General features: G+C 35.2%; 2 protein-coding genes and 1 long non-coding RNA gene across 4 annotated transcripts in view; 2 read left to right on the forward strand and 1 right to left on the reverse strand.

Annotated features, from left to right (window-relative positions):
• Window positions 1–566: 566 nt before the first annotated feature.
• On the forward strand, window positions 567–3,988 carry dlx3b (distal-less homeobox 3b). The gene is made up of 3 exons (XM_060863961.1): window positions 567–1,077; window positions 2,410–2,594; window positions 3,044–3,988. Exons 1-3 carry the CDS (start codon window positions 741–743, stop codon window positions 3,311–3,313), a joined length of 792 nt encoding a protein of 263 aa, XP_060719944.1. The 5' UTR covers window positions 567–740; the 3' UTR covers window positions 3,314–3,988.
• Window positions 3,989–8,258: 4,270 nt separating this feature from the next.
• LOC132860318 (uncharacterized) overlaps window positions 8,259–24,626 on the forward strand; it is a 50,850-nt gene continuing 34,482 nt past the window's right edge. For both annotated transcript variants that reach the window (XR_009649808.1, XR_009649807.1), the window contains exon 1: window positions 8,259–8,435. This is a non-coding gene — a long non-coding RNA (uncharacterized LOC132860318). The remainder of the gene's footprint in view (window positions 8,436–24,626) is intronic.
• dlx4b (distal-less homeobox 4b) lies at window positions 15,781–22,710 on the reverse strand. Its single transcript, XM_060891473.1, has 3 exons — window positions 22,101–22,710; window positions 21,128–21,321; window positions 15,781–16,351 (listed from the first exon to the last, which is right to left on the reverse strand). The coding sequence occupies exons 1-3, from the start codon at window positions 22,426–22,428 to the stop codon at window positions 16,100–16,102; spliced, it is 774 nt and encodes a 257-aa protein (XP_060747456.1). The 5' UTR covers window positions 22,429–22,710; the 3' UTR covers window positions 15,781–16,099.

The following is a 24,626-nucleotide window of genomic DNA, read 5'->3' on the forward strand; positions in this document are numbered from 1 at the left end:
CTCTTGTCCCGGTGACCAGTTCTCCTGAATATTCACTTAAATGGAAAATAAATATTCACTTAAGTGTTTTGTAGAACGTATGTATTATCCATTTGTAACAGAATTAGACGATTATTGTTTTTAATTGTTTAATTCTATTTACTTTTTAATCACATACATGATCTAAAGGTCTCGGGAAGAGAGTAAAGGGGAGATTAGAACAATAGTGACATTAATGATTTTGTTTTGATATCCATATTAAGGTTAGACGCAATGTTCAATGTTAGTGTTAGTATTATTTTTATTCCTGACCGTTTTATCCCAATTTGTCAACAGAGTTAAAAAAAACGCACAAAAAATGTCAATTTTTGTGAAAGATATTGAAACATTTTCATATAGAGCAGATGCAGAAAATATTCTACTAGCACTGAAAAGAGCTATAAAAATATCCAGTACTGGTGTGTATGGGTGTGAGAGAGACTCTGGTTTCAGAAAGGGGGGGAGAATTCCAGCCAATCAGAGAGCAGTATTCATCCGGCCGCCCTATAATTTACTTTCCCAAACTCGCTGCGTTGTCATCAACGGAGTAGCAGTTTCATCTGAGAAGAGTAGAGGAGTTCCAGAGTTTCAGCTTTTCAAGGATTCGCCTTAACGGCGCCCCACATTCTGCTTTTTTTACTCTTAAGTCACACACCCGTCGCGGAAGAAGGACATAACAGTGGGCGACTGTTTTTTTTTTTGCAGCGTTTTTCTCACCCACGATGAGTGGAGCGACGTACGACAGGAAGCTATCCGGCATTTCTGCTGATCTCTCTGGCTCTATGAGCTGCCACCCGGGTTCCAAGGACTCGCCTACTCTACCTGAGTCATCGGCCACGGACATGGGCTACTACACAGCACACCAAGGCCACCATGACTACTATCCCGGTCAGGCTTACGCACAAGGGCCTCACAACCCCTCTTACCACCAGTTTAACGTGTGCGCGATGAGCGGCGCGTCTCCGTACGGCGCCAAGGCCGAGTACGCTTATGGCAACGCGTATCGCCATCAATACGGCCAGTACAGCAGAGACGGACACACGCCACCACAAAACGCAGGTGGGAAAACCTATCCGAGCATTTTACGAGTAAATAGGAATATTTTAACACGAGTTTACGTGCACACAGAAGTCGAATTAAAGTCAAACGACAGGAACGTGGGATTTCGTAGTCAGTGCGCTTTACGCATGAGTTCAATACAATGCCGAGTGTTGAATGAACATCTCGACGTGTTTATTTAGCCTTAGACAAAATATACAGCAAATGTTAGTCCAATACAAATATCCTTCTCCGTGATTGTTAACACGTTTTGATTTTTTTTTCGTGTCCAATTTCTTTTGTACATGTAAATACGTGGGTAATCCACCGTGATCTAATAGTGCACACTGTAACTGCATAAAGAGCGAAATATCGGTCTTATTTCCAGCTACTCGGGTAAACTCAGGATACCAACGTAACCCATGTAGGCTATGATCATGACGTGTGTTGTGCGTGTTTCTGTTATGGAAGTCTGTAAACAGTAAATCTAGACTTAACTGGAAACAAATACTTGTGAGTGGGTTCAACATCTCAGAACAACTAGACTACTCGTGTATTCTTTGTAAGAAAATATAATTATAAAAATTAACAATAAAAAAAAGGCCACTGTTTCTAATACACTTTGAAAATATATAATAAACAAATATAAATATATCTTTGTAATAAAACAGACATTGAATTATTATTATTATTATTATTATTATTATTATTATTATTATTATTATTATTATTAATAATAATAATAATAATAATAATAATAGTAGTAGTAGTAGTAGTTTTGGCAGTAGTAGTAGAAGTAAGAGTAAAATAATAATAATAATAATAATAATAATAATAATAATAATAATAATAATGTGTTTAATGTTTACAAATACATTACCTAATATGCGCGTGACCTACACTGCTAAAAATAAATGAAAAAACAACCTAACAAACACTGCCTTTGCTCATTGCATACGAACATGATGTATGCATACATGATAAATACAAATCGTTTGGAACAATCGTTCCAAAATCCATCATTTTATCAAAAACATTTCAAATGTTTTGCGTCAATTCGATGCTTTACTTTCTCTGATCGTTAATGCTCTTTCTGTTAATGAGCATGTAGGTCAGGAGGCGTATTGGTATTTTGGAATTAGACGCACACTAGTTTAGACTGTGGAGGGTATTTGACGCATGTTTATAATATTATCATCACAGGCGTTAATTATCTGTACTTATAACTGTCGGAATAGCTTAAGAATTTGCATTTAGGCCCATCCTATACTAGTTGGACTTGTTGGACTTCAGAAGAACAAAAAATAACGCCAGTTAACGCCTTTTAAACTATTATTTTGTTGTTGTTTACAGTGAAAGAGGAGCCGGAGACTGAAGTTCGGATGGTGAATGGAAAACCCAAGAAAGTGCGCAAGCCACGTACCATCTACTCCAGCTACCAGCTCGCGGCGCTGCAGCGGCGCTTCCAAAAGGCGCAGTACCTCGCGCTCCCGGAAAGAGCTGAACTTGCTGCACAACTCGGCTTAACACAGACACAGGTACAACTCTAACACACACACACACACACACACACACACACACACACACACACACACACACACACACACACACACATACACAGACAGAGTACAGTAATTCCGCTGCACTGTTAATTACGCACACAGTTTCACCCAAAATAAATAGACAAATAAACAACGTACGACTTTTTGAAAAGCAACATTATAGGCTCAAGAAACAAATTTCAGTAGTCGTTTAATCATTTAATGGCATGTATTGATGTATATTATTCCAATAATAATAATAATAATAATAATAATAATAATAATAATTATTATTATTATTATTATTATTATTATTATTATTTTATTTTTTTAGCAGTAGTACACATACTATTACTTGTACTGAATGTACAATTCACACACACACACGCACACACACACACACACACACACACAATTGATTATTCCTCCATTTCTTTCTCGGCCAGGTGAAGATATGGTTTCAGAACCGGAGGTCCAAGTTCAAGAAGCTGTACAAGAACGGTGAGATCCCGCTGGATCACAGTCCCAACGCAAGCGACTCCATGTCATGTAACTCACCGCCCTCGCCCGCGCTCTGGGACACCGGCGCGCACGCGAACCCGGTTGGCCGCGGTCACATGACGCCGGTCGGTCTCAGCTCTTCGACGCCGCCCTACCCGGAAGACTACAGCAGCGCGTGGTACCAGCAGCACGGTCCTCCGCAAAGCGTCTACTGACCACAGACTTTCACTCCAAGAGTTTAATATAAAATAAGACAAAAGGGACTGGACTTTATTTTTGTAATCTTTATATACACGAGCGCATAGGCTGTTCGTACGAAGATAAGCTGAGAGAGAGAGAGAGAGAGAGAGAGAGAGAGAACAAATCCTCTGAAAAAAGTGACTGATTAAAAATTTTAATCAGCCTGAGAAGAGAAAAGAAGACAAGAGAAGATTGTAGGACAGAAAGAAGATAACATTTTGTTGCAGAAATATTTCACGCGCTCGACTATGCAGATCCTAGGCCTAAAGTTATAGCGTGGTTTTAAATTATTTTATTTACTCAACCCCTTATTCATATTGATGTTTACGGATAGCAATGTTCAAATAGTCTATTTTTTGTTTACATGAGGAAAGGTACAATAGTCCCCAACATTTGTGCAGTTGCCCGACACACCAACCATAATGTCACACCGCTTCAGAGACTCAGGACATAAGTTATATCAGTTTGTACAAAATGTAGCTGTGTATATAGATGTGTGTGTGTGAGTGAGTGTGTGCGTATGAGAGTGTGTTTAAATAAAACGGAACCACTAAACAATATTGTTCATAACCCCCCAACGTTTTTATAAAGGATTCTCGTGCTTTTATTGTAATGTTGTTACAGAATGAATAAATGCAAATCTCAACTCATGTAAATTTTGTTATCTCGTCTTGTTATCTCATCATCCCCAAAGTCAGCGCTATAGCTGAATCTTACAAAGTAGCCTTACTTATAAATCATGTCTGGCCTCCCGGTAAGAAGGAAAATTGCAAGACTTCAAGACTTAAGACTTCAAGATTTAGGTCATTTAAGACTTCACACTAATTCTTCAGTGACCTAAATCCTGCGCTTTGTATAAATACCGTTACTTTAAAAAAATGATATTTAATATTTATATTATTATATTTATATACATATATATTTCTTCTATCCACACACTTGATTTGATTTTCTGACAATACAGTTATTTAATAATAATAATAATAATAATAATAATAATAATAATAATAATAATAATAATAATCTGATTTTACTTCTTCGACGTCCTATTTTATTTCAGCCACATATCATGATGAACTAGTTTAATTCCACAATCAACTTGAACTGAACTAAGTTTGCGCGGATTATTACACATGCGCATTACGTGTAATGACAACGTGCATTCAAGACTCAGTTAATTAAATACGATCCAATGCACCCGTGAGCCAATATAGCGTCAGTGCCTTAGTTGCAGGTTTAAAAGCACTGATGTTGTGTAATCTTAAACCCACAAGGTTGTGTGTCTGCGTGCGACAGGCGAGCAGACACGATGGAGACAGTGGCTTTTTATTAAAAGGGTAACTGTACTGAAGCCCTTAGCCTCGGGGACAGATGCTCATACATATACAAACACTAACAAAAGCAACAGAGGTGAAAAAGGACAATGAACTTAACAGGTTATGCAAATAACAGTGATTAACAATGCTCATTCACGCGCACATGATAACACTATACGAATTCATTCCGTCTTGTAGTGTTTGTGTGTGAGATTTTAACACTGGGTATTTTACTGTATAGTGCAAAGTGAGCTTTAATCTAAAGTCAATAAGAAAATATGATGCTCTAATCATATGACACAATGACATGACAGACTGCAAAAGAATCAAACCAACCAAGAAAAGCGTAAGATTCCGAGTTTAATGTAAATATTTTAAGGCATGGTCAATTAAATAATTTAATATGTTGCCACGAATTAATCCATGCGTCCTACATACAAACTCTGCAAATTAGCATTAACACACCATAAGTAGCATTAATAAAGTACCGAACATTTGCATTAGTTGGTGATTTGTATAGCAATAAATCACGTTTTATACATAGTTCAGTACAATAAAGCCCACAATAAACATAAAACAACACATTATACATTAAATGAGTTAGACTGCAGTGTCTAGTGACCTTTATTTATTTATTTATTTATTTATTTATTTATTTATTTGTATTATCTGTTTGTTTTGTTTTGTTTTGTTTGCTTGGACTTCTTTTTGGTCATGGATTAAGTGAAACACAATGCAGGTGTGTTTAAACAAGCGTCAGTTAATATTTGAATTTATTTGTTAATTTTTGCTACTGCAGTAAAGACATATTTACTAAAGGAACCTTTATCTGAAGTATTAGTTCAATAAACTCACTGGAAAACTTAACACCATCACAACAATTTAACACCATCACAACAATTATTCATATTTGAATTGATTTTTATTTTATTTTTCCAAAATGCCATTATAGTTACATCATTTTCCGGACAAAATAAAACAACAACAACAAAAACAGCAACAATAAATATACTATGTATATTACTACTACTACTACTACTACTACTACTACTACTATAATAAATAATAATAATAATAATAATAATAATAATAATAATAATAATAATAATAATAATAATAATTCCTAAATAGTTTTTCTAAATTTTTTTTAAAATAAAAATATCACCAAGAGTTGAATGACATTCACACTTTATACTGCGACTCAGTCAGGTTAGTATCTTTAGTTCAAAGTGTTTTGATTGTCTGAAATAACTGCACTACTTTGTGCAGCCTGCGATGACAGAGTAAAACAAGCTAATTTTATTTTTAATAAATGAATGAAACAAAATAAAGCAAAACAAATAGACAAACAAACAAAAAACAAATAAATAGAGATAATAGACATAACAGTAACAGACTATCTATCTATCTATCTATCTATCTATCTATCTATCTATCTATCTATCTATCTATCTATCTATCTATCTATCTATCTATCTATCTACACAAAATAAAAAAAAGATATTGTGGGTTTATGAAAGTAATTATAAACAATTTAACTAGATAGATAGATAGATAGATAGATAGATAGATAGATAGATAGATAGATAGATAGATAGATAGATAGATAGAGGTGACCTACGATATACTCTTAGATATAAAGATTAATTTCCATTTAAATATTGAAGACACCATGCTACAGTCTGGTGTGTATAATTGGTGGGTCTTTAGGTCTATAACCTCTTGGATGAATGGTGTAATGTAGGGTTACTCTCTTTGTGCTGTCATTTCAAACATGGTTTATTGAAGATATGTTGCTGAAATATGTGGGAAAAGAAGAAAAAAAAATAATGACTAGTCATGACCAAATTCACTTACCACAGATGTTCTGAACAGTGCTTTAGTCAGGGTCACTGTGGCCAGGAGAAACCATGAGCTGTCAAGCAGGACTGTTGAGCAATTTGTTCGGCTTTCATACATGATAATCTCAGATTTTTTAGAGAACAATGTCTGATGACGTACAGTTAGTGAGAGATGGATGATGTTTTGGAATAGAGGAAAGAGAGACCCTGCTTGGTTTAGAGGCTTTGATCGATAGTGTGATCTGTGGATATGGTTGCTGAGATGGTTGCCTGGTCAACTGTGAGTCATTTCAGGACATCCCATAGCTGTGCAATTAGTCATAAAGATCTCTTGCCTTGCTTTTCTAACAGATTGAATTACAAACCTATTTTAACAAGAAAGGGAAGAGTCATATTCACACATAAAACCTGTCAAGCCACTTAGTTCACCTTACAGGATGATTATTCTGTCAGCTCTATACAACAAAAGCTGTTTCTTAAAGAAAAAAAAAACAGTAAACTGTTCTAGAGCCATTTCCATTCAGAAAGCTACAGTATACCATAAATGCTCTTAAAGCCTTGGGCAGTAAACTTCAGCCATATGTAGAATATCTGTATTCTCATGGGTGTGTACATCGTGTGTGGCCTTCACACTCTGATACTGAACTAGGTGGCACTGACACATTTCTGAGTTAGGGAAACACTTTTTTGTGGGACAACAGGGTCATCGCAGAGCTTTGGTCAGCCACCCGTAATGCATCGAAGCACTTGAGTTGAACTGTTGAACTCTGAATGTGATACGACATTGCCTTGCAACGGATTTTAAAAAAAGACATTTGAGTTCACTCTTCATTCCCGTTTGCTGAGAAACAATTTCCCGAACGTTATGTTGAGGTCTCTAGGGTGGCAAATGCAGGTTGAGCCCGCGGTCAGTGGTGCTTAAGGGCATGCATATGTTGCCATGAAAAGACACAGCTCAGCTGCCAGGCAGATATGACTTCAGAGCAGGCATCACTCGGCAGCCTCGTTCTGCTCGAACCGTAAATAAGATTCAGTGAGAGAGTTGTTCTTGACAGCTGTGATCCTGTGAACCCTAGTTCACCCTATGGACTGGGAAGCAGTTAGGCTGCTAAGATACTGGGAGGTTGGAAATCTTGAATCGCAGGTAAAACCCCTTTATCGCTCAAGAACAAGCCACAACCATCGCTTCTGTTTAATATGCACTCAGTGTGCTCCCTGCTGTTGGAAAGCCATAGAAGGGTGACTAATATCTTGTAGGACTCTAGTATGTGTACCCAGTGATAAGCATCATTAGAAGTATAAAGCAAACCCCCAAATGAGACCAAATATCATTTGTTGACCACTTGGAATAATAATAATAATAATTAATACCAATCAGTGCTGATAGGCTCGTGTCTTCTCAAGGGTCCTGAATCCACAGTGATTTACAGTAATTAGACATCCTGTTTTCCCCTTTCGGCAGATATACTGCAATTAAAACCCACAAGGCTCCGTTGTTACAGTACGCCTACATGTTCTCAGTATGGTGGCTCTTTTAAGGTATTTTCTTCTCCACATTAATCAACACATCTCCCACTCCGCACCATCACCCTTTAGCGCTCTCCCAAATCTGCCTTGTCAGTAATTGCCCCTTTTGAATAGCCCTTCTTTGCTTGTCCAACTTGAACTCCATTATTCTAATCTTGTGATGTAAAATTACCTATAATTTGCCTTGTGATGCCCTGCTTCATCCAGTAACACGTCTTCTCTTCCCATGGCCCACAAGTGGCTGCATATTTTCAACAAATCATGCTGGAGATATATAAAGGATTGGATATATAAACTACAATAAGGTCTAAAATCAAACCCAGAGTGGAATGTATGTGATCAAATGCAGATTTACAGACACAGGAGTGAGGAGTGAAAATGGATTACTCGGTTCGAGTTGGTTGCGTGGAGAGGTAAGAGCCTGAATATCTATAATGCAGAAAGTTTTGGCACTGGGATTTCAATAACTTGATGTTTAGTAGCATTATTGTTGTTTTTTTCTCAAGAAAACAGAAAGAATTTGTTCTAGAAATAAAAACACTCTATGAGAATTGTGTCACAGTCTCATAGGATATGTATATACAATTTTGGAAGACAGTGAATTTAAACACATCATTGTTCTTTTATGAGGATATGATTTGAAAAATAAAAATAAGATAATGATTTTTTTTTAAAATCTATGATTAAATTGATAGTCATTATGTGTGTATGTCAAATTCCCAAAAAGTTTTAATGGTCTATAAAATCTCTGAACAGCCAAGCTGATATCCCTGAGTGAAAACTCACACTACAAGGTTTCGATTGGTGGTGTGTGTTGGTGTGTTAGCTCAGTGGTGGAGTCCTGACAGAAGTTCTTTGTAATGCGTCTGTTTAGACAAGTTGAATGGACTGTGCTGAGTGAACCAGGTCAAAGTCAGGTCAAGTGGACCTCACAACAACTCAGGAGCCTCTCATTTACCCAATCTTTAATGCACATGGAAATAATGAGGAAAATAGATCATGAGCACAATGCCTTCTTTTTACAGGTTTAAAATATAAAGAAAATAAAAATCTCACATGGCAAGACAGTCTTTTATTTATTCAAACGTGTAGTGGATTCATATTTTAGATTCTGCCATACATTGATATATTAAAATGAACACTTTAAGGTATGGTGTCAACACCTATAAAGCTATCAACCTAGGCGGTTTTTTTTTTTATTATTACATAAGTGTTCAATCACCGTGAAACCACTTTGATGTTATTCCACTATCCGAAATTTTATTAATCCATTAATTGATGTGATGCTCCTCCAATCCTACACTGGCACATTTACAGGGACAAAATAAAAAGCTTTAATGAAGTCATTTTAAAACCTCAGAGCTTTTAGTTTATTTTTTTTTTAATGTCATTTCAGACTTAAACCACACAGTTGATGTATTTTACACTTGAAAGTATTTTTCAACAGGAAGCCTGTTTCACTTCTCTGATGCCTAATGTCTTCAGGTGCTTTGAGTATTTTTTTTTAAGTTGAAATTAATATAAATTTCCGTTCGATTTTTGAGGAATAAAACGATTTTAAAAAATCTGAATGTTTTATAATTTATCCACGAACTCATTAATGAATTTATTTCATACGCCATTACTATTTTTATTTATAGCATTTAAATTATATAGACTAGAAATATCTCTTTGCTCCACTTTGGCTGAAAAAATTCTGTAAATTACATTTCAGCTCTGGAATGTTTCACAATAAAGTTCATAATAATTTAATAATAATAAATAAAAATGTAAGTCACGATATTATTAATAAAGAGAATAGGTTATTAATATATAAATAAGGTAAGATATAAATATTGCAAGTCATACTTAAGATAATAAGTAAATAATGAGTATATATGTTAATAAGATGTAAATAATGAGTTAATGTTAATAAGATGTAAATATTGGAGGTCGTTATATTACAAAAGAAAATAAGTTAATAAGATATAAAAAATACTTAACTATTATATGATTTAACACATACAATAGTTAAGTATTTTTTTATATCTTATTAACTTATTTTCCTTTTGTAATATATGTGTTAATGCTATACATCATATACGTATACGTATGATGTATGATTTAACTGGCTGTTATAATCTACACACGTTATTATTTTCTGTGGTGTTAAGGCGCAGCGCAATTAATAAATAATTATAAATAAATAAATTAATGCATCGTTATAATACTTTATATCGCTTATTTTTGGAGCTTATGTTAAAGTATTAATGTTTATTATTTCATCCGAACGTTGATGCAGAATCCAATCCAAACTCATCTGTTAGTGGAATTAGATTAGATTCACTCTCACACGCACACGCACACACACACACACGCACGTATACGTGAACCCGCGTAGATTGTTGAAATTCTTACAAGTACTTTTAGTAGTTTTTAAGTATTTTGGACGATTTCCAAAACATTTACATTTATTTATCCAATTGAGGAATTAATATAATATTTGTGCACGTGCGCGCATCAAACAACAATAACAACAATCAAGAAATTATTTTATTTGGAATTCAAATCTTTATTTCACTGTGAAAACACTAATCAGAGTGTTATTTTGTGCCATTTTCACTATAAAACGTAACGCAAATCCATCAATAATCAACATTTTGGCAAATTTCCCTGTAATATCATTCTGATTAGGGATAGAAATGATAAATGATGGTTCATCTAGAAACTGAGATTTTTTGTTCTGAATGTAAAAAATTAGAAAATTAGTTCTAAAAATGTAATGGTTTTTGCTTAAAACTCCAGTTGTTATGTTTTTTAAGAGTTATAACGGAAACTGGTATTTCTATCATAATGACACGTGAATTAACATATTTAATAGGAAACGTTCTTTTTTTCAGGTCATTCTTCTTAATGATTGTGCCAAAGTTAAAAATGGATTTGATGTGATCATAAAGATTAAGACCATTTTGTCTGGCATTAGAAGTGTACTTAAGATGGAGGTAACAAAGCATAAAGCATTTTAATGTTCAGGTACTGTAGGTCAATCATTGTGAAAGGTTATCTTGTGACTGCTTCATTATGTGAGCGTATTAGTGTGTATTCATGGGGTGTGTATTTAATGGTAGCTGTGAGTAAACATGGTTATAAACAGTCTGAAAATATTCACTGTGAGTGTTGTTTTATCTCATTCCAGCTCCAGTGGTGATTGTTGTTCGTCTTCTGTATTATGATAATTGAATGTGTAAAGAAACAATAAAAGAACAATAAATAAATCAAAGAAAAGAAAAATCTCAGTGCTTGAACGTGAAGACTTGACCAGTCACTTTTATTTTGCAGAGTGATTCTCAAATTAGGATCTGTGATTGATCTCTTTATTAATTCTTTTTAATACATAGGTGGAAAACACAACCCATAAGCTTTGTAATCCAGTGGTTTATCGAATTTCAATGATTAAATATAGAGATTAATATATAAATAATGTTGACTTTGACTTAAAGTTAACAGGGAAAAAACCTGTAGTAAATAACTTATTTCTGTACACATTTAAATAAACAGAATTTATTATACGTTGGATGCTCATAAAAAGAAAGAGAGTTTGAGAACTAAACCTTAAAACACACAAATATTTCTGGTGTGAAAATAATCTGCTGATTAGTCAGTTTTCATTTTTCAGCTTATTTTGGGGTCCAGACAAAGTCGTTAGTGCAGACAAAGTTTTATGGCGCACAACTGAAAGAAAGATTTAACATCGGAGGAAGTAAAATGTTACAAAGCCTTAATAAATACAAAGGGAGGAAGTTTTAACTGTTGGCATTCATCACGCCAGCCATATATCATCCATAGTTTGCTTTTTCCAACATCCACCTTCTCTTCTCCATGTCCTGTGCCTGAGGGTGTTAATGCAGCACTGCTGTCAATGCAGTTACAGTAAAGCTACTACCGCCTGAGATATAAAGGCACCTACTCTTTCTCTACTACACAATATTCTTGACTAGAAATTGAGTCTTGTTCTCATTTTTCCGCCCTGTCATTATTTTAATTACCCTGAAGTGTAACCTTTCATGTAGACAGACTAGTATGAGAATAGGAATGACTGTACAGTTGATAACTCCAATGATTTTTGGGATGTTATCATTTCTAAAGAAAGATTCTTGGGTTTCAGTGAAGTCCTGTCAGTGTGTGAAATAAATGTGCGGTGAACGAAGGCACATACATTGATATCACTGCTTTAGACAGCTGAGGGCCATCACCAAGGACCAGAAAGAAGAGTCCCAATGCTTTAAGTAATTGAACCTTCAAGGTTTCGAGGCAGAGCTGATATAATGTGTCATGGCCAAGCCCAATATTGTTCAGAATGATTACTGATCATTTGACAATTTCTTTCTAGGACAGCTTCATCACTGATGTCTAGTTCTCACTGATGGAGTTGTTCTTTTTATTTAATAATGCACTGTAGCCCAGCTGTTGGTTCTTCTTTTTTTTAAAAAAAAAACCCCAACAACCTTTCACTTTATATGCACCTTTAAGCTAATCATATGTAGAACGTGTATCTAATAATATGCCACATACATGATGATGTTGCTGAACTGATAGAAAATCACTTTCATTAGGAACCGAATACATGGTTCAAATCAAAACGTGTGGTCAAATATTATACCAGGAAAACAAATACTGTATTAGGTTCAGCAGTAGCACCAACTGCTGCAATTTACATTAGATGATTAGATGATCAGATGACAAATATGATGATTTGTAAAATTGATGGGTGGAAGCGATGTGGTGGACGTATGATACATCGCACTCAAGCTTGTAACTAATGTACAAAAGGTAACTATTCAGAAATCTTTGGAAAATGTCATAAAATAAAAATCCAACAGCAAAGCAAAAAGAGTTTACATGAGTTTAAAGTAGTATTTACTGTAGCTCAATCATCCTAGTCACATCAGTTAGATAAATCTATAATACAGGCTATACAGTTTGCTGTTTTGATAAAGTAATTATGTTGTAAATTAATTAATAATGGTAGATGGTTAGTTTTCAAAGATGCATCCATGTGCAAATACGTTTTAAAATAGTGTAATTTGCATTTTTTTCACGTCCAAAATACTCAAACAGACCACTAAATCTCATTTTCCAAACAGTTTAAGATATGACTGTGTTTGCAAATGATCTGGTTATGGTGTATCAGAGGTCCAAGACCAGAGCCTTGAGGGACACGCTGCTTGACAGGTGCAGTAGAGAATTTATGTTATGGATATAATATGGAAAAAACCTATTTCACTGTATAAAGCTTGTAAAAGCTTTATACAAATTTAAAATAACCCCATTAACATGTATAATATACATTGTGGCATATGTGAAACAGGTAACCAGCACAGAAATGAGAGACAGATAAAGCTTTGCCTTCTCTTCTTTACCTGCAGAAGCTTTCTTTGTCATGCACAGCCTACAGTATCGTTTCTTCCATTCCATCTGTACGGAGATCATATCTATAATCAAAAAAAAGGTCAAAAGTGCATCTGGACTATTAGAGAGTTTCAGAGAGTTTCATTTGTAGAGCTTAACAGGAGGATTGGTTACTGGAACCGAAAGACCAGAATGGACTAGGGAAGTGGCGTTTTCTCCTTTCTATTGCAAAGATGGATGAAAATAGCCGAACTCTAAGGCCTGAGGTAGCGTCCTGCCGTGAAAGTCTACCCCTACCGCAATGCAATTTGAGGCAGCAGCACTAACAATAGATTCAGGTGTGAGAGGGGAAGCAAGGTTTATATCATCACCAGCTGTATTATTGCTGCCTGTCAATTAAGTGGGATTTTTTAAAAAAAATCTGTGCATTCAAATAATAATAATAAAATAATAATAATAATAATAATAATAATAATAATAATAATAATAATAATAATAATAATAATAATAAAACTGAATAGTCAAATGTTATAGATTTAAAAGCAACACTGTCTATATGTTGATTGATCAACAGAAAATTGCTTGCTTCTTCTGACATATAAGCATTCATAAATTCATTTCATTCATAAATAAACATATTTTTCTATAAGACTGTATTATGTTTTTTAGACAAAAATATTGTTTTTTTTCCCCTCCACTTATTATAAGATGTCTTCTCACAGCTTAAAGTGTGGGGCCAAATTACTCTGCCAGATGCTGAGCAAGCATTTGTCTGAATTTTCTTAAGGAAATTACCTTTTAGGGTGCAGGCAGTTTCTTGTGTTGCTTCCCTGCCCTGTCTGTCTGCAGTCTACCTGGTGAACTCATATTTTGAACCTTTCACATCCTGCGGGTGCGGTTTAGTTTAGTGGGATTTATGGCGTCTGAGAAAATACTATAGATACTAAATTGATGATGGATCTATAAATGTGACCCTTTTGTTTTACTTGGTGTACTTCAGCACGAGACAGACAACTGTTTATTAACGTAACATGACACCTAACATTAAAACTTAATTCTTCCTAAACGGATTTTTTTCCAAAGCAAAGTTGCAGTTCAGTTCATTTAAATGTTCATTTTAAGTTCAAGTAAATAATACAGACCAATGTTCTGGCGTCAGAACAGGTAAAAAAAGCACAAGAATTTTCATTGTGTCTTTCAAACATTTCACAATTTTTGTTTTGCACACCGCTTTATATTATTAGAAGCGTTTTAAATGAACTGAATTTATTTTCAAATGAATTTGTAGCCTGCAGAAAGTGCGCGTGCACACACACACACACACGTCACAACTAAACACACGTGACCTATTTTCCACACGTTTATCCACATGTAGTGACAGCATTAATTTTTTTTTTCACATTTTCTTTCGCATGATAAGTTTACTTACATACAGGGTGAATGTATGTGAAAAATACACGTTTCTGGAGTGACTTTTTTTTACATATTTATAATTAATATTTATTTTATTATATGAATATATAAAATATATTTTATTTATTTAAATTATGTAGGCTATTATGTTTTTGGACTCTCCTACAGAACCATATTAAAAAATAGTAATAGTAATTTTTCATGAGTGAATTTTCTCACACCCTCCATGTACTATCACTTGTTAAAAAAATAAATTAATTTAAAAAAATCTATCTATCTATGTATCTATGTATCTATGTATCTATCTATCTATCTATCTATCTATATGTATATACGTATATATATACGTATATATACGTATATATATATATATATATATATATATATATATATATATATATACATATATTTATATATATATGAAATTTATTTATTTATTTATTTTTGGGGGGAATAAAAAGCACAGCCAAGTGTGTGAGACGTCACGTGTGTTTTGTTGAATTCACGGGCAAGTGCAGTTTCTGGGCGTAATGTGACGTGTAAATAATTATTTGACAGGTGTAGCCTATTTGTGTGTTTTGTACAATAATTCCTGGAGCCACATTCTAGAGTTTCTGTAGAAAGTGTTCAGCAATTTGTATTACATGAAATGATTTGGGTCACAGATTAAGGTAGAATTCTGTAAAAGAATAATGTTCTATGGAGTTTATACAAAGACAAATGAAGCGAATATTAAGCCATTAAACAGTACAAAGATAAAGTTTTCTTATTTTCATCTGAATTCTGAAACTTTTCTGACCTATTAAACCTTTTGGTGTGATTAGACATGTTGCAGAAACTGAAATTGTAGATGTACAATAAATGATTAGGATTGAAGTGTTGCGTCTAGGTGTAAATGATGTTTCTGTATTTTTTTGTCTAGACTACATCCAGAATGTTCAATATGGCGACACAATGTTTGGCAGCCTTTCATCAGTCCTTTTATTCAAAACAAATATTAAGGGAGTCCGAATAAAAACCGAAAAGCACTGATGACTAATAAAATCAACAAGCACTGACAACAAAACCTGTTCAAGGATAAAGTCACAACCCTTTCAAACACACGACTGTATTTACATTTTAATAAAAGAATTCTCACATGTAGGCCAACACACACGCTGAGAAAAACGTGATAATTACCGACGCAACTCCGTATCGATATGTTTATAGGATACGTGTGGACACGTGGCGCATAATCACTATATCGGTGGAAACATGGGTAGAAATCGCACATGAGTCACATCATATGAGGTCTGGTTAAAGTGTCCTGGGGTGATGGGTACCAATGGCCGAAACTGTTTATATAACCGCCGGGGTGCGTGTGTGCGCTTTTGCCAGCCATCGGCGCGTCCCAGAGAGCTGGCGGCACAGGCGAACAGGGCGACTGCGCATGCGAACGCGCGGCCTGCAGCTCTGCCTCGGGTGCAATGGGGCCGTGCTTCATGATCTTCTTATATTTGGAGCGCTTATTCTGAAACCAGATTTTAACCTGCAAGAGAAAAAAAGACAAAACGTAAGAAGAGTTAGAATTGACAAAATACAACCACTTCTTTTTTAACATTAGGATCATTAGGAGAAGGATTTAGAAAAGGATTGCACATGGACAGTCACAATAACCAGCTATATGTAGTGTGTATTTTCTAAATGTTTCTGGTGTTTTAATATAGGTTTTTTTTTTTTTTTTTTTTTTTTTTTTAAGGGAACCACCAACAAGCAGCCTGCAGTTTGTGTTGATTTAAATGCAGAGCACAGAAAAGTTTACAGACACACTTATTAACTCGTTTTGTGTATACTGTAGGTAACATCTTTTCCTCCAGAAAATAATGTTCAGTCTGCATGCGTTTAAAACAATACAAATAACTAAACAGGCTATAGAAAAAAGAACGAACCTTCCTGTAGTTCTACAGGAATATTTAGTATACAATAACACAGAAAGAACCAAGATCTCTTTTGCTATGTAATAAAAAATCAGTTAACTGTGACAGATTTTACAGGGAAAAAAATTGCTCTGTAAGAAATAGTGATATTCCTCTTCTTATTCTTCTTATTCTTATTAGTAGTAGTATTATGTCTCAGTAAGTACACAAATGCATGTAATGCAATTACCAACCAAGATGCATGCAATGAGTCTTCTTCCAAAGAACCTTGAAAATCTTATAATATGTGCTGTTTTTTTCTCTCTTTAACAAACCTCCATAATTTAACATGATATAAAATATGAAATCGATTCAGTGTCATTTTACGAAATCGAAAAGCTGTATGATGTGAAATTGTCTTTTCATTTTGGAGGCTGATATAAATAGGTAACAATTATATTATAAAATATTTATCTGAACAAAATTAAACTGGAGTTTAAATTGTTTGCATGAGAATAAAATAAATAAAGATAAGTACAGAAAAACAGAATTTTTCAATTCAGCATCATGTGGTATATTAACTATGGCACTTTCCTGCAATTTGAACCTCGCAAAAAAATTGGATTCTGGTTACAGCCCTGTATGTAATTATCAACAGAAAATTTCAATTCAATTTTTACTATAATCGCAGTTTATTTAAAAAGAAGAAGAAAACAGTCGCCAGTTTCATTGATGCGATTATGTCATAAATAGTTGTAATGGAGATTTCGACTGTCTTTTTGGAAATGGACTCAGAGACATTTCACCCGCATTGAGTTCTTTCTTTTATCTTTTTTCTTTCTTTAATGAGACCCAAGGCGCACGTGTCTAACAATAACGCGTGGTCTACAATTCTTAACGAAACGATTCCCAGAAACCCGAAGGCATTATAAACATGCAGGCCAGATCTAACGCATGGTTGTTTTTCCACTGATTCACAGCCAGGGAATAATTTTAGTATGAATTTAATGTGGAGTAGAAAATTGTTCTGCCACCCCTGAGTCAGAGCGACCAGATTTTAATATTCAGCTTAGAATGTTTTATTTAGATGCATTTAAGACGTTATGCACTACATTATAAAATGATTTTCAATTTTCCGTCTATAAAATGGTAAATAAACCCCTTGAGTGAGTGTGCGTGCGTGCGTGCGTGCGTGCGTGCGTGTGTGTGTGTGTGTGTGTGTGTGTGTGTGTGTGTGTGTGTGTGTGTGGTGGTCTCCCTACAACAGTTAGCTCTCCAAAAAGTCAAACTTTCTGTAGCTTTATTTTAATCCCGAATTTAAGATTTTGGTTTGATTTAAATGGAGACATAGTATGAATTGGTATAATTAATAAATAAGTGTGTGTGTGTGTGTGTGTGTGTGTGTGTGTGTGCGCGCGCGCGCGCTGGCAAGTCATTTGTTGTCTTTGACCTCAATTGGAAATTGACACCTTGGAAAAAACGGGGAGCCACCATTCACCTCCCACCAAATATTTTCCATCACCTCAGACGGGCAAAAATCATCCTACGGCTTTTTAACTCTTATAGGTTTCGCCACTTCAAGCTTTAATAAACACGTATAAAAAGAGACGTGTTTTTTATGTCTAAAGACTGGTTTGCCAAACATCTTTTATAGTGAAGTGATGGATTGCAGACCTAAGTCATATATGCGAGAGGGACGTGAGAGATCAAAAACACGTGAGGCGTGTGGCACTTGTTTATGCGCCTTCAGTCATGTTTACAGTAAGAAAAAAAAATCGTACAAACTAGATGTTATGCTTTGGTTCAATGATTTCACTTTAAGAGGAATATCAGTCAAATTTACTGACAAGCTGCAGTGAGTTAGAAATCAGGTGCGTGGTTATGTTTGATGCATTTGCACAAAATATCTGTTTCCCTTCGGGAACAGATGGCAGACAGAGTGATGTGAGGTCTAATCAAGAGAACGAAACAGGTGTGAAACAGACTACACATTCCCACTGCAAAAAATTATGAAATTGTGTCAGTGCGTGTAATGGAGTGAGGGAGAATAAACATAAGGGGAATGAGTAGAATTTACTTAAAAAGTTAGTAAGATAGAAGAGAAAAAGTGTGACAGATTGTGACTTAATGTACTGTTGAAGGTGTGAGGGTGTATTAAACTTGCACCAACACGAACTTGCTTAAGAAATCGTTTTGCAGTCAAATCAAGCATAAAGTAGCAATATCTCGGCACTTATATGAGGGGAACGCATGGGCTGCTTTCAGTGATTTCACAAGAAAAAATATCTAATTTAAAAGTTTAGAATGATGTTATTGGTGATATGATATGGACAAAAGAATGTGGACACCGGATACTCAATGTGCCCAAGTATATATCTGACCATCACAAACAATTGAGTTTCACACAATTGATTCGCACAGCCACGCTCCAACATCTAGAGTAAAGACAGGACTTAATCTAGAATAAGACGTTCTACAAGCACATAAGGATCCGATGGTCAGGTGTCTACAAACCTTAGTGTAGACGGACAGACAGAAAGACAGACAGCCAGTTAGAGTACATTAATGATCATACTCCAGCCCTTGTTGCATTCTACTCTTTGGCATGAAAGACTTCTTAAAGCCACTTAGTGCCCCTCGTAAGTCCACGGATAAGGGGCTCTTAACTCCGAGGCTTAACCAATCAAGAGCAAAGTCCTGTGGATCATTGCTTAAGCACTGAGGAAACAGCAGCTCTAAAGATTTAGTCTGTAATGAAGCATGCAGGAGACAATCTCCAATGAGAAAATCATACTCCACTTTATGACATGCCTGTGGTTTCCATATAAAATCCTGCATCATGCCCACAATCGCTTACCTGATCTTATTTCATATTTTTCCCTAAACCTGATTTTATGCCTCAGATAGCACTCAGCCTAACTGACTCAATGCAAAGTAACTGAAAATGATCACACGTAGAAAGCTAACTTATTTATGTTGTCATATAGCTTACAAAAAAAAAAACATTTTATGACAAAAACAAGACACTATTAGGAAAACCTTAAGCTTAATTATACCATGAATGCTATTAGATTTTTAATTAATGCCTTCATAGCAAAGGTCACGATCAGGTATTGTATAAAAGTATAGCATAGATTCAGTGTAAAGGTGCACACACACACACACACACACACACACACACACACACACACACACACACACACACAGAGAGAGAGAGAGAGAGAGAGAGAGAGAGAGAGAGAGAGAGAGAGAGAGAGAGAGAGAGAGAGAGAGAGAGAGCACACAGTTTTAACTAAATTGAACTATTTAACTAATACTATAAGTATTTTTAGACTGATATAAAAAAAAACATTACTGGAGATGAAGTGAAAGATTGGTGTCTGACATGTTTGCTCTTAGCTTGTTGCCTTTGACTGCCAGGTCTTGACAAGTGAGCAAATGACAGATATTAATAGATGAGGTTTTGTCAATTGAGAGTCCCAATTCCATATGAAAAAAGAAGAAGAAATCAATGCAAGCCAGCAGTTGATGTGGTTCACTATGCATTCAAATAAATGAAACAACATTTCAGTCAATATGAAATAAACAAGGGCTTTTACATTCAGCAGTAATTAAACACTCACATGCAGTGTAATTACTGTCATAAACAAAACAACAGAACAAACAACTCATCACAGCTGAGACAGATTGTAATTAAACAAGCAAATAAACAAACAAATCCAATAGCAGCTCGTTTTGGACACATATATTGATTATTATGATTATGATTGTGATTATGATTGTAATTATTGTCGTTGTTGTTATTACTTAATAATGATCTAATATTGCAGATAATTACTTTGTTGCTGATAATCACATTGCTTTTAAGTGCCAGAACAAAGCACAGGCCCAAATACTAAGTAGCACAAGGAAAAAAGACAGAACTGGCAAATGTCGGAAACTCGGTGACAGTTTAAGGCCCACACCACACGTCACACCCTGCCTTCCAGTTGTGTTACACCTGACCCGCGTTAACCTCTATTGTTTCCAAGCGTCAGGACAATTTCCCAACCTCCAACACATTCGTGTTTGCACTTAATTCATACGTAGAGATTTTCGTCGAGTTCCTGGACAATGGGAGTTAGGAATCTTTAGAAATCAGGAATGCAAAGGAGCTCAAGAGTCGCAAATAAGAAAGCAACAATACGTCAAGACGTCACTGTAGGACAGGTGCTTATTTCAAACCTGCATAATTTGATGTGAAAGTGTCATAAGAAAGGTTGTGACTTTTATCCGAACACCTACTTCACTTTTTTCCACTTTTGATTTTTTTTTTCGAGCACCATAAGAAGCTGCAGTATTGGTGACACATGGTCATATAGATCCTTCTTGTCTTTTTTATAGTCTATATCTTTGTTTCGCCCTCGTACCTGTGTCTGTGTAAGGCCCAGTTTGGCTGCCAGGTCTGCTCTCTCCGGCAGTGCCAGGTACTGAGTCTGCTGGAAGCGCTGATGCAGCGCGGCGAGCTGGAGACTCGAGTAGATTGTGCGCGGTTTGCGCATCTTCTTCCCTTTACCACTCACACGGATCTCTCCGTTCTCAATCACTGGCTGCTTTTCGTGATCTTGATTTAAAAACAAAACAAAAAATAAATAAATATAAAAAGGACGTGTTAATAAATCACTTTCATTCATTTAGGTTTCTCTACACTAAGTTACACTAAGCATAAAAAATTGACATGGAAAAAAGACACAATAATAATAATAATAATAATAATAATAATAATAATAATAATAATAATAATAATAATAATAATAAAAAACACGGTGTGCAGTATTATTTAGCTTGTGATAGTGATAATAGTCACTCAAGTGCGGCCCAGATGGAAATTATATGAATTAAAGCCAAATGTTGCCTTATTAATATCATACAATTTGAATCGTAACAATATGTGATCTTTTATTAACACAAATCCCCGGCGCTGAAATGTGTAACAGAGAAAAAAAAAACATTCTGTTCATCTCACTGGGCCTTTAAATAGATACACACTGCACCAGATTCCCGATTGGGAAAAACAGTATCACATACAAGTCCAATATTACTTCATAGCAAAGTTTAAATATATATTTTATATGTATTTCAGTTTACTCCATAACCCTGTAAATGAAATTAAAAAGGAAGAATGTATACGTCACCATCAGGCTGTTTAATAGACACGATATCAGGAGAACACCGTTGTTATTATTATAGTGTAATATTATAGTGTTAATATTATAGTATAATGTAAAACTTCTTATCCTGGCTATAAAACTGCACAACACTTCATTTAGTTTTGGGGGATTTGATTAGAGGCTGGTGAGTGTTTTTGTCTTGTACGAGTGATCTTATACACGGCGCACTCACCGGTCTCGACATTCCTCGTGTGGCTCAGTGGGTTCCTGTAGCTGCCCTGGTGGTAGGTTGGTAGGTAAGTAGGAGCGGGTGCAGGAGCGTTGAGCGGCGCGGGGTAACCGTAACCGAGCGGCCCACCGTAGTGGCACGCGCCAGAGGGAAAGGGGCTGTCGTGCTGCGGGTGTCCGCCCGAGTGCAGCCCGGGCGTGGAGTAAACGTTAGACGCGAGTCCCGAAAAGTGCTGCTGGCTGGCGGGGATCCCGTGACCGAGCTCTAAAAACGCCGATTTGGACGCATCCGCAGAACCTAAGCCGTCAGGCGCGAAACTCATAGACATCATTGGAAGCAGAGGCCATAAAAGTGACGGACGGCGTCAAAGTTTGTTGGCCGGTTAGTGCGCGAGCGCGAAACCTTAAATCTAATCCATTTCTGAGGTCTTGGAACAACGAACTTGGCAAACAAGGACCTGTGTATTCCTCCAAAAGATGTAGAGAAAAAATATTTCCAGATGTATCGAATCGAAACGAAAGGAAGAGGTAAAAATGAGTGTTCTTTCTTAAATCGTGACAAAACCGCCCAACATATGAACACACGCAGTTCCGGAGTGTGTCCGTGTCCGTGCGCTACGGGAACGCGTGAGCTGATTGGCTTCCAATGCGCGCGATGTCACGCGACCCGAGGGAGAAGCTCATTAAGTTGATTAAACGGTGTTGTGAAAAGGTGGCACACGCTGATATCGACCTGATATATCAATAACACACATAACAGAATTAAATATTATATTTACATCAAAAGTAAAGCATTTTGATTAGATGGATTTGTACAGGAAGATCATATTAAAAACATTTGCATACAATATTTAACGTATAACCTTTAGATATGAAAAACCAAAAAAACAACAGGTTATTAAATAGATTTTTTATAGTTTTTTATTAGTTTTGCTTAGTTGGGATAGGAATCATTTAAGATGTTATTAAAATGTTATTATTAAGTCGTTATAAAATGTAAAATAATTTTCACCCAATAACAAAATTAATTAACTTGAAAAAAATGTAGAACCTATATATATTTTTTGAAATCTCAGACTTTTATAATTGTATTAAAGTATTTATTGAGTATTTATTAAGTATTTATTGAATAAGGTGCCTGATATGTCATATAAATAATATTATATAATCTAGAGCAAACTACAAACTATACATATTTGTATATATGTAACTACAATACATATAAGCACAAAGTGCCTTTCTTAACATTTTTTGTTTGTTTGTAAAATCTCTCTTTTTTATTTTAAGAACCTGTTTATTATGGTAGTTAGTTTTTATTGCGCACCATTAGACAGAAAATTAATGTTTACAGAAACACAAAAGCTTTAGTCCTATAGCCTACATTTCAGATAATAACTCACACAGTCAAGTCATCAGTACTGATTTTTGGCAACCATTATACTTTTTGAGGGAATGTGGTCTTTCAGAAGAAGAAAAAAAAAAGAACTTTATCTAGATTTAGAGATCTACCCCGAGGCCAGACCAAACGTCTAAAAGCAGACTAAAGAGTCCAGTTTAAGCTCGACAGGCCTTGAAAATGAACATCAAGTACTTCCTTAATCACCCAAGCATTTCTGCGTCAAAGAAGAAAAAAAAAAAACGAGAAGAAAATGAGCTAGAGCCAAGCTTTTTACCCTGCAATGCTGTGGCTGAGGATTTCTCCACAACTCTGACACTCACCGGGGATTAAAAACGCACGGTTAAAGGAAATGGGTGAGAAATAAAGGCTTTGCATTCTACTGAGCAAACCCCACATTGCATTTCTGTCTCACTTGGAACAATTTCAGACATGTTTGCAATAAATCTAGGTCAGTTTTGGAGTAGTGTGTCATTAAGAAGACGTATATTCACACAACCCTGTGCAATGACATGGAAGCAACAATATCGCTGCAAAGCCTTTAGCTAAGGACTGACATGTGATTTTTCTTTCATGTTGCTCTCTTTATCTCTTACATCACATATTTAGCAACTGGTGGGACAGGAGTGGCAAATAATAATAGATAAATAGATAGATAGATAGATAGATAGATAGATAGATAGATAGATAGATAGATAGATAGATGTGAAGTGCATAACCAATTATAATAATAATATCATAATAATAGTATCATAATCATAGTAAATACCTAACATACCATAAATAAGTAAAACATGTTATCTATCTATCTATCTATCTATCTATCTATCTATCTATCTATCTATCTATCTATCTATCTATCTATCTATCTATCTATCTATCTATCTATCTATCTATCAGGTACAGCATATGCTGTTCATATGATTAAAATGAATATATCTGTTCCTGTAAGTAAAATATACTTTAGTAATCAGGTTATCTGCCCTTATATCATGAACATAAAAACCCCCACATTCGTTTAAATAAGCAATATGTGAATATTTTTGTAATAAGATAAAAAAAAAATTGCTTTATTAATAAAATGTCCTTCCTTCTGAAAAGATTCTTCAGAACCTTTTTCCTAACTGTACAGCA

This window comes from Tachysurus vachellii, chromosome 2, assembly GCF_030014155.1.
Source record: "Tachysurus vachellii isolate PV-2020 chromosome 2, HZAU_Pvac_v1, whole genome shotgun sequence".
Taxonomy (NCBI): domain Eukaryota; kingdom Metazoa; phylum Chordata; class Actinopteri; order Siluriformes; family Bagridae; genus Tachysurus; species Tachysurus vachellii.